We start from the raw sequence: 11006 nt of genomic DNA, 5'->3' as shown, positions 1-11006 counted from the left end.
TTAAACACACACACGCGCACACACACACACACGATAAAGCTGATGATGGGCTTGTCGATTCGGACTTTATTTTGAAAGTGCAGACAGGAAGCGGGGCTGTTTATTTTGAAATCTTGTCAGTTGTGGAGCACCCTGACGTCTCCTCGGAGCACAAAGTGAGAACGCATCTCAGTCAGCTCCTGCGTCCTCCTCCTCCTCCTCCTCGTCGTCCTCACGCGTTACGATGCCCGCACGGACCCACGGGGACGGGGTCTAACCCTCATCGGGGACGTCGATTTGCCGGTTGAGTTTATTTATTTCCCGCTCCGCTGCTTCTCAAATTTGGACGGAAATCTCTTTTGTCCTCGGGACACCGATGGCCGCCGCCGCCGCCGCCGCCGCCGCCGCCACCGTCCGCAGCATCAGCACCACCACCGCCACCACCGGAGGGCCGACGGGCCGGCCAGGACGGCCGGGACTCAACCGGCACACATAGCGGGGTATTCCGATTTTATTTCTATTGAAACAGCCCGGGATGACACTGAGATCCACACGGAAGGGGCTGATCCGGGCTGGATGTGCTCACTCCGGGGGGATGCTGTTACATCTTTGCCTCCTTGTGAGGACATTTGGTCGCTGGCTGCACATCCCAGGGGTCACTTCGGTCGCTACGCTGACGGGAATGCGACCATTTAGACCAATCTACATTAAAGTTACACCTTTTCTCTTTCATAGTATGTCCCCATTGCACACTGAGGGCCACATCCAGGCTGCTTTTTTTTGGGGGGGGGGGTGGGGGGTGTAAAATCCAGCCCCGTGGGACCTTTAATTGTCTGCCTTTTCATTATGCTGTCTCAGTGGACAGAACTGAGAACTGGGCCACATCTGGCACAATGAACGTGAAGGGCAGATGGGGATGGGGACGGGGGGTGGGGGGGGGGGGTCAACTGATGGTCTGACCAACCCCCATAAGAGATAGAAAAAAAAGATAAACTTTACTTATCTCACGCAGGCGAACTGAACGAGCATCAGAAGCGTAGCAGCTGTAAGTGAGCAGCTCTGCAGAGGAAACTATGACAGGGATATAACGCTGCTGTGTCCAAAGCGAAGCAGGTGAAAAGTCAAATGAGAGGCACCAAATAACCCGAAGAGAACGTGTCATTGCAGAGGGCCCACGGCCGCGTCGGCGTCTCTGCGAGGACGAGCTTACGGCGAACGTGCGACTGTCGTCGGCTCACAGAGCACCGGACAAGTCTTTGACCCGGTGATGGCGCTAGATGAAAAGTCAGAGGTCCCGTCCTGAGGGGAACACGAATGTCTGCGCAATATTTTACAACCAGCCATCCGATAGTCCCTGGTCATTATGTGTCTCCCACTGCTTGTTTTGCTTCTCAATTTTATTGTCTTTGTCTTTTTGGTCAGTTTGCGTCTCTTTTTGGTTGTTTTGTGTGTTTTTATGATCATTTTTATCTCTTTGGCATTGTTTTTTGTCTCTTTTTGGTCATTTTGTGTCTTTTTTCGGTCGTTTTGTGGGTCTTTTTGGTAATTTTGTGTCTCTTTTTGGTTGTTTTGTTTGTTCTTATGATCATTTTTATCTCTTTGGCATTGTTTTTTGTCTCTTTTTGGTTGTTTTGTGTCTCTTTTTGGTCAGTTTGTGTCTCTTTTTGGTTGTTTTGCGTCTTTTTATGATCATTTTTATCTCTTTGGCATTGTTTTGTGTCTCTTCTTGGTCATTTTGTGTCTTTTTTCTGTCGTTTTGTGGGTCTTTTGGTCGTTTTGTGTCTCTTTTTGGTTGTTTTGTGTCTCTTTTTGGTCATTTTTTGTCTCTTTTTGGTCAGTTTGTGTCTCTTTTTGGTCAGTTTGTGTCTCTTTTTGGTTGTTTTGCGTCTTTTTATGATCATTTTTATCTCTTTGGCATTGTTTTGTGTCTCTTTTTGGTCATTTTGTGTCGGTTTTCGGTCGTTTTGTGGGTCTTTTTGGTAGCTTTGTGCCTCTTTGGGGTCTCTTTTTGGTATGATATAAAAAACATATGCTTACATATGTAGAGCTGTGTTTACATGGAGGCCCTGGGTCAAAGGTCGTCAGAGTGGGGCCTCACAGTTTGGAGAAGGAGGTTAAGGCTTTGTGACTGAAACCAGATTTTAGCGGCCTTATTTAAGAGTCGGTGACCAAGGCTGGTTTCCAGTGGTTCATCGGCTTCACACCCTCCCCCATCAGATCTGCAGATGCTCGACTTGACGCTGTGCTTCTTTGTAATAAACCTTTATATGCAGTCAAGACGGTGTCAGCGGAGTCTCCTTCATCCTCTTCCCATCATCATCACCACCTAATAAACCACAACCACCATCCGTGCTTTTAACTCACACGACGTGAAAACACGGTCTCAGCGGTTCCGTATCGTTGCATCTCGCACCGTTTTCACCCCCGTTTAAGACAACGAAACTTACTGTGACTGTTGGTCTTAACTCTGTCGCAGGTCGAGGGAATCCCACGCCGGACCGAGTTGCCTGGACCAACCTCTGACATCTGACCAAGGGGTCGCAGCCACAACTTGGACCCCGTCGTTAAAGACGAAGCGGGGGGGTCGGCAACACCGACCCACGATCCCGAACCCAGCATCTGCCGCCGCCAAACACCATGACCGAGCTGAGGAGGAGAAGGGAACGGAAGGAAGACGATTAGGACGAGAGAGATGTGAACCCGAACGACTGACAGAACTGTCCCCGCCATGACTGATATTTTGTAAAAAAAAAACCAAAACAAAACCTGTAACAGACTGAAATTTCAACCCAACGCCGTCAACCAGAAGAGCGGGGGCTCTCAGCTTCCCAGGAGTCGACAATGCTGAAGAAGACGGCGGCGACGAGTGTCGACTCGTAGGCTGTTACTCTCGGACGATTCCCCAGCTTTCTCAAAACCACTGACAGAAATACAAAAAAACAGAAAAGCGGCAGTGGCGGCGCAGAGAATCGAACAGCAAACACAAAGACGACTATGATTGTCTCTTCCTGACACGGAATCTGCAGATTTTGTAGGAGATCAAACTGTGTCTGTCCCGCTGCTTTTTGTAAATGTGAAATCAAAGTCGTCACGAACACAGACAGCAAACAAGATTGTGTTGCCGTTTAAAAAAAGGGCCAAGACTCAATGTTCTAACACAGGTTGAGTCAAACCGTTGATTTAAACAACTGGGACACAAAACAGTCAACAAAACTAAGCTGTCCGGTAATTTTGATCCTAAAAAGTGGAAACACGTCTTCGTATCTGAAGCCCTGGAAGTTGGAATAAAACAACTGCTTGGACGCAGAAGGTTAGACGCACAAAACAGATTCACCTGTAGACCTGAGGGGCTACAGGGCGGTACAGGAGCTCGTTTTGGTCGCCAGGAGCCGAAGCCGGAGCGGGACGTCAAGATGACGCACCTACACGCCGGCCTGAGCTCGGAGACGACGGAGAAAGCCCGTCTGGAGCTGAACGAAAACCCGGACACTCTGCACCAGGACATCCAGCAGGTATCCAGCCACACCCCACACCTGTCGGAGAGTTTGAGAACATTGGAACTCAGACTCTTCAGTGTGTTTGAGACACCCATTCTTTTCTGTTTTTCGATTATTTTTTGGGTATGTCAGGCCTTTATTAGGCAGGGGCAGTAGAGAGGGAGCAAGCGGCAACAGGGGCCCCTACCGGGACTCAAACCGGGGATGCTGCGGTTCACGGATGCCGTTTTAACCCCTATTTTACTTTTGATTACTTGGTTAATGTTTCGGTGGTTTAAGTTGTGCAGAAAAGGACAAAATATTTTTGTGGGGGGGGGGACTTCTGATTTGTTTTCATCCTAAATGTTAAATGTCTCCGTACAAAGAATTAGTCTAAATAAGACGCAGTATAAACGGCCCCTTGTGGCAGGGCTGCCGGCACATAAAAAAACGGTCAATGGTCAAAAATTTTGGACCAGTATGTCCAGCCAAAGAAAACCAGCTTCCTGTTGCTGACGCTCGTCTTCAGAGTGGCCCTGTGGCGCAGCCCCCCCCCAACCTGAGCTCCCTCATTCAGGTCTGTGAGCCTCCTGTAACCTGCAGATGAAAGGCGACCAGTCCCGCCATCACTGCCAGGCGGGAAAACCCAATCCAAGCCCTTCTCTTGCGGTGGGACAAGTTACCAAACCCGAATCCCGCTTCGTCAAAATGCCTTGAAGGGAGGCCTCACTCCCCTAGTATGACCCTTGGCCTGCCCTCTCTTATATAAAAGAAAAATAAACTTGGTGCACCTGCAGCCTCGTGGCACTTTTTCCTCACCTGCTGTGGCTCGGACCGAACCTTGTGTCCACGTCGCTTTGGACAAAAGCGTCTTGCCAAACGAATGAATATTATAAATGTAAATTTAAGACGACGTGCAGATGCTGCAGAATCATAGTCCACTTGTCTAATGACTAAATGTGCGACAATACCATTTTTCCAAAACCAAGTACCAAGTAGTTGGTCGAGTGGACAAACGGGTGATGGGCACCAGTCCGAACGCTGATTAAATCATTAATTCGTGCTGCTGGCAGGCGCTTAATGTGCCACGAAGTGAAAGAGCCGCTTTTACTTTTCACTGCCCTGAGCGTGAGAGCATTAGTCCGGTGTGGGCTCTGAGCCGGATGAGCCTCTCTCCACCGCTTTTCACCCCCGTGTTTCCGTCTGTGTTCAATCAAGGTGCGGGATATGATCGTGACGCGGCCGGACATCGGTTTCCTGCGGACGGACGACGACTTCATCCTTCGCTTCCTGAGAGCCAGAAAGTTCGACCAGGTGGAAACCTTCAGGCTGCTGGCCCAGTACTTCCAGTTCAGACAGCAGAACCTCGACATGTTCCAGAGCTTCAAGGTCTGTTTCCGTTTCGTGATTTTACACTCCGAGGGTGAGAAGCCGCAGATTTAAGTTTCGGGTTCGTGAACATTTTACAGAGCCGCGGATGCATCTTATATTTGCAACGTTTCCAGGACATGGTGTTGATCACAGGGAGCTTAAGTTCAACCTCACTTCTTTGATGGACTTTGCCAGCCCTGATCCATATTTGTATCCTACCGTCCTGCACGGGTTTCTCCTAGAATGTAAGCCATAGATTTCAGCCATAGATTTGCTCAGAAAATGTGGAAAACCAGCGAAAACTCCCCCAATTGTAGGAAATCTTCTTAGTAACCTTTAACGTGGGTAAAATGATGCCTGGAGGCGGGATGTAGCCCGGACAGGTCCCCGGTCTACACAAGGGCTTCTTTGACTTTCCACTGTTTGTAGTTTCTCTAACAGAAGGGATCTTTCTCTCGCCGATTAAACCACGGTTTCGTTACTTTGGAGACGTCTGACATGGTTTTTTTAACAGCTCGTAATGTCGCTAAGTAGATTTCCTGCCCTTCACCGCGTTGGTGTTATTAATATTCTCCCGGTAGCCAACTGACAAGCGGATCTGTGACGGAAATGTGGGAAATATTCGACGGAACAGCTACCGCTCATCATCCTAGTAGTTAGTCACACTTACGTTAAATTTAATCGTTTGGTAGTTGTGACGTACAAATGTTGGGTTAGACCGTCTCTTTGAAGGAAAAAGAGCAGGGGTCCTCCGGAAGACTCACCTTCCTGGGCCAAATCCTCCGAGGGAGATTCCCCCTTAACTGGGATGCTGCTACTGGTTGAATTAAACCAGTTGTTGGTTTTGGGCACAGGCTAAAACCAACAGTTTGTGTGGCTTTGAAATCCAGACAAGGAACAAAACCAGCTCCATAAAGAAATGGTTTTCCCAGTTTGGTGTGGAAGACCTTGACCGGTCTGCACAGAAGCGCCGACGTCCACCACCGACTGTGAGCCGGACCTCATCACGCAACATCAGTGCCGGACCTCACTGATGCTCTGGTGCAGGTTCCACATGTGGTGGGAAGACTGAAACCAGAACAGTGGAGCCTGTTAGAGCACCAGATTAATAGACAATGGAGTGTCCGCATACTTTTGGCCACATAGTGTGTATTTAGGGTGAATTTAAACCCTTTATGTCCTCTCTGTGTGTGTGTGTGTGTGTGTGTGTGTGTGTGTGTGTGTGTGCGTGTGTTGCAGGTGGATGACCCTGGTATTAAGCGAGCGCTGATGGATGGTTTCCCGGGCGTGTTGGAGACTCCGGATCAACACGGTCGAAAAATCCTCATCCTGTTCGCCTCCAACTGGGACCAGAGCAGGTAACACACACAGACACACACACACACACACACACACACACTGTTGACTGAAAACACAAAGTGCCTAATGAGGCATATCTGTACTTAGGACTAAAATTACAAGTGTATTGAATCCAGTGTTGTAGTTAAGACTTAAAGCATGAGGGACCTGTCACACTCCCTTTAACTATTGATCTGCTTCTGATAAATACTGACACACACACACACACACACACACCCTTTCCCTCCTCCTCCTCCTCCCTCCACCAGGAACTCCTTCACAGACATCCTGCGGGCGATCCTGCTCTCTCTCGAGGTTCTGATAGAAAACCCGGAGCTCCAGATCAACGGTTTCATCCTCATCATCGACTGGAGCAACTTCTCCTTCAAGCAGGCCTCCAAGCTCACGCCCAACATCCTCAAACTGGCTATCGAAGGCCTTCAGGTGAATTAAAAAAACACCAAAACAACAAAACAACAAAACAAAATTCCACATACCTGCCCGAAGGACCTCAAAAATGAGACCCTACGAAAACGGAGAAATGCCACGTTCTTTCTCGTCCAGATTGAAAGATGAATTTAGAAAAGTCACACCGCAGCCTAACTTGGTTGGACACGACTAGTGGCCAGATTTAGCGTAGCGTCGCTATGTTTGGATACAACAGATGACGCTGCGGGACTTACCTGCACTGCCTTTAAGCTACCAGTGCTGAGATGTGTTCCTAAGCAACATCGAATAGTGTTAAACCCACAGCAAGCTTTTTTTGTTTTATGACGCATTACGAGTGAAACGAACTAAAACGGACCCCTGAAACTCTTCTGCCTCTCAGGACAGTTTTCCAGCCCGGTTTGGAGGAATCCACTTTGTGAATCAGCCGTGGTACATTCACGCCATGTACACCATCATCAAGCCTTTCCTCAAGGACAAGACCAGGAAACGGGTGACTGAACACAAACTATTTTCCATCCTCGTCCCTCCCTCTTATCTTCGTTTTCTTCTCCTCCTCCACTGCCGCCTCATTTCAGCTCATACTGAGCATCCCTCTCTCCTCTTTCATCTTATTTTTCTCACATTATCTTTCCTGTTTTCTTGCTTTGTTTTCTGTTTTTCCTCCCGTTTTCTCTTTCACCTTCATTCTCCTTCCCTTTCTAATTCCTCTTCCATTTCATTTTCACATGCCTTTCTTTTCCTCCTCTTTTCCCTTTTTATCTTTCATTCTTCTGTTTTGATTCTTAATCTCTTTCTTTCTTGTCTTTTTCTCCCCATCTCTCCTCATCTCTTCCTCTTGTCTCCTCTCCTTCTTCCTCTCCTCTACTTGTTGCTCCTCCTCTCCTTGTTTCCTCTTCTTTCTCTCCTGTCCTCCACTTTGCTTCCTCTCCACTCCTCCTCTTCCTCTCGTCCTTTCCCCGTCTCCTTCCTCATTTTCTCTCCTCTACTTTTTGCCCCTCTTCTCCTCGTTCCCTCTCCCTGCCGCCTCTCCTCCTCCTCCTCCCGTCCTTTCCCCTGTCTCCTCTCCTTGTTGCCACTCCTCTCCTCCTCCTTGATTCCTGTCCTCTCCTCCGTCTCCTCCCCTCCGTCTCCTCTCCTCTACTTTTTGCCCCTCTTCTCCTTGTTCCCTCCTCCTCCTCCCGTCCTTTCCCTGTCTCCTCTCCTCATTTCCTCTCCTCTTCTTGTTGCCCCTCTTCTCCTTGTTCCCTCCTCCTCCTACTCCTCCTCCTCCTCCTCCTCCCGTCCTTTCCCCGTCTCCTCTCCTCATTTCCTCTCCTCTTCTTGTTGCCCCTCTTCTCCTCGTTCCCTCTCTCTGCCGCCTCTCCTCCTCCTCCTCCTCCTCCTCTCCTCAGATCTTCCTACACGGTAACAACCTGAACTCGCTCCACCAGCTCATCCAGCCCGAGTGTTTGCCGTCGGAGTTCGGCGGGACGTTGCCGCCGTACGATATGGGCATCTGGGCCCGGACGCTGCTGGGACCCGACTACAGCGACGAGACCGAGTACACGCTGACCTACGACGCCCTGCACGTCAGGGAAAACTGTGGAGGAGGAGGAGGAGACAAGGAGATGATGAAGAGGTGAGGAGGAGGTGTGAGGAAGGAGATGGAGGAGGAGGGATTAATATGCGATTATCACGACGAGGTTTTACAGTCTATTAAAAACTCTCTGAAAAAGACATCGACTAAGGACATGCGAACTAATCACGGCATCGTCGCAGCAACGACGTAGACAGACTTATTCCTCAACAGACTATTTCTGGGAAAAAAAAAAAATCTAATAGACAGTGATTGTAGTAAAAGAGTCACCGGTTTTCCGACCTGTAATGTATATTAAGGATCAAAAATAAAGCTAAATTTAATATCGACGGCGCCGCCTCGGTTCATTTTCGTTTATATAGATCTATTTTTGTTAAAACGTGGTGACGTATCCGTACATATAAGAAGCCCCGAGTCCACAGAGGCAGCCAAACCTGCTGTTGGAACTGTCCAATAAAACATGTAGTCACTATGTATTCAGCTTCAGACAAACTGGCTGCAACAGATGTTAAAATTTGGTCTCAGACTGGAAATACGTCTTCAAAATGCTACGGTCAACCGATCCAGCTGTCAGTTACCAGAGGGCGGTTCTCCGGGTCCAAACGGGCGTTATCCGGATAAACTGACCACTCGTTGGGAGTGGAAATGGAAACTTTCTCGCCTGAAAAGCATGAAAATTTCATGAGGGGTTGGGTTAGAGACATAAGCAAAGGCGTCTGTTTCTGTGCATTTTTTGTTTGCATTTCTGGATTTGTAGCTTCGTCCCCAGGGGCCGACGTACACTGCGAGCGGGCATCGGATCTTCTCAGTTGGCAGCAGAGTGGTAATCCGTGTTAAGATGCACTTGAGTATTTGAAACTGTACCTAAACACGTTTGCGTGCGTTCCAGGTCTCAGTCGGTGGTCGAACCGGGAACTCTCCGCCAGACCGACAGAGAGACCAGCACACCGCTACTGGCCCTGGACTGAACACACACACACACACACACACACACTGTGTACACACATAGAGTAACACACACATTCACACACGCACAGATTCACTCCAACACACTTCTTAAAGACAAGAATGAACCACAAACATCCAATTTGACACATACACACAATGTTTTTCTATTAATATCACACACACACAGACACACACACACAGACACACACACTCACATGTTGGTCTTTCTGTAGTTGTGAGGACACTCAATGACATAATACATTCCCTAGCCCCTGACCCTGACCCTAAACCTGGTTCTAACCTGAACCCTAAAACCAGGTCTGAACGCTCAAACAGCCCTTTGAAGGTGTGAGGACCAGACACAATGTCCTCACAACGATGGTTGCGAGCTATAATGTTTCCACACAACCATAGAAAGACAGGTGCACACACACACACACACACACACACACTCAGCACCAGCTGTGTATTAAGCTGGTGGATTTGAACATTTGAACTCGTGTCCTTTTGCATCCTGTTGACCTGACAGTGACTGAACTTCCTGAACACACACACACACACACACACACAGTCTGTCCTGTCTCTGAGCCGTCTAATGCCTCCCAACTGAGCCTGTCTCCAGCCAGCAGCATCTGTCCTGATGTCCACAGCGACAACGACACACTCTGAAGTGTGTTTGTGTGTCGTCCTCTGCGCTTCTAGTTTCGTTAACTCTGTCAGAATCAAGCTGGATTGTGACGCCGTGATCAACGTTTGATACGTCACGCGTTTCTGTGAACTGTGAGCCGAGTCGGAGACTAAAAAACCGAGGTTCGTATGCGATGAAGCGTGAGACTGATGTGGTGAAACTTTGTTTAAACCTCAGAGAGCAGAGTCACGTCGGGCCTCGGTTTTCTAGTGACCCCACGTTATTGGAGAAGACAATACGACAAAAAATTTCAATCGCACCTGTAATTAAGAAACATTTCGAGCTGGTTGCACCAACAAGGATTAATTTGAATTTGGATTAAGTTTGATCATAGATTATTAAATCTGGGTTTAAAATGATAAACCCAGATTTAAATGTTAAACTAGGTAGAGCTTAATTTAGTGGGTTAATTGAATAGAGCTGGGGTTTTCAAAGTCTGACAATGCACTGTCCATATTAATGGATTTTCACTCCTATCATTTATCTGTTTAGGGGATAATCATGCTCTAAGTTTTGGAACTACTGCTCCCACAAGGCTTAGGGGGATGTAAACAGGAAGTATAATGCTGCCACGGAGTCAGTTAATTAGCTGCGGACTAAACCTTGAGCTGCAAGCCAAGTGTCCCCATTAATAGCTACGATCAGCTCCTGTCTGCAGCGTAGCCATGGACGTACACACAACGGTCACTGGACCACTGTGATACTGAGGGAAACTCAAAAACCTGATGATTCTCAGGCAACTTCTGCAGTTAAGTGGCGCGTCTTTCCTACCTCTGATTCGCTAAGCAGATTTCCGGATGTTTAATCGCGATGGACACCGTAGATAACGGTGTCCTCGGAAAGTGTGCGTCACACTGAATCTAAACATGTGTGTGTTGTGCCCGTGTGTTCAGATTTGCCTCGGGATGCTTTCGGCATTTCATAGACTAAAGGATTAATTGGTCAATAAAAAAAAAATTAAGTCAAACACGCAGCCCTGGATATAGCTGTGTTAGTGGAAAAACTAACCAATCAGACTTAATCGCCGTTTCATTTCCACTGGTCACTTTTCAGTATTAGTATTGCTGAACAAAAGAGGCTATTATCAAAGTTAATGACCAGACACATGAAATAACCCTAAATGGAACAGTTGTTGCCTCATGCGGTTATATTTAGACACCAGGAAATACAGCTGTAAAAG

General features: G+C 48.0%; 2 protein-coding genes across 21 annotated transcripts in view; both read left to right on the top strand.

Annotated features, from left to right (window-relative positions):
• Positions 1-11006, top strand: part of LOC120789870 (NACHT, LRR and PYD domains-containing protein 12-like) — a 1168582-nt gene that overhangs the window by 1099309 nt on the left and 58267 nt on the right. The window lies entirely within an intron of this gene.
• On the top strand, positions 3369-9158 carry LOC120789902 (clavesin-1-like). The gene is made up of 7 exons (XM_040127107.1): positions 3369-3491; positions 4674-4844; positions 6066-6184; positions 6434-6608; positions 6994-7104; positions 8006-8232; positions 9080-9158. The coding sequence occupies exons 1-7, from the start codon at positions 3393-3395 to the stop codon at positions 9156-9158; spliced, it is 981 nt and encodes a 326-aa protein (XP_039983041.1). The 5' UTR covers positions 3369-3392.

Source organism: Xiphias gladius, chromosome 5, assembly GCF_016859285.1.
Source record: "Xiphias gladius isolate SHS-SW01 ecotype Sanya breed wild chromosome 5, ASM1685928v1, whole genome shotgun sequence".
Lineage (NCBI taxonomy): Eukaryota > Metazoa > Chordata > Actinopteri > Istiophoriformes > Xiphiidae > Xiphias > Xiphias gladius.
The sequence above is the reverse complement of the archived record's forward strand: the minus strand, read 5'-3'. Positions and strand labels throughout refer to the sequence as shown.

Bases quoted from the DNA above. Each gene is read 5' to 3' on its own strand.
- LOC120789902 (XM_040127107.1), top strand. From the start codon at position 3,393: ATGACGCACCTACACGCCGGCCTGAGCTCGGAGACGACGGAGAAAGCC. The intron at 6,609-6,993 runs GTGAATTAAAAA...TCTGCCTCTCAG, and splicing joins TGGCTATCGAAGGCCTTCAG to GACAGTTTTCCAGCCCGGTT. The intron at 8,233-9,079 runs GTGAGGAGGAGG...CGTGCGTTCCAG, and splicing joins GACAAGGAGATGATGAAGAG to GTCTCAGTCGGTGGTCGAAC.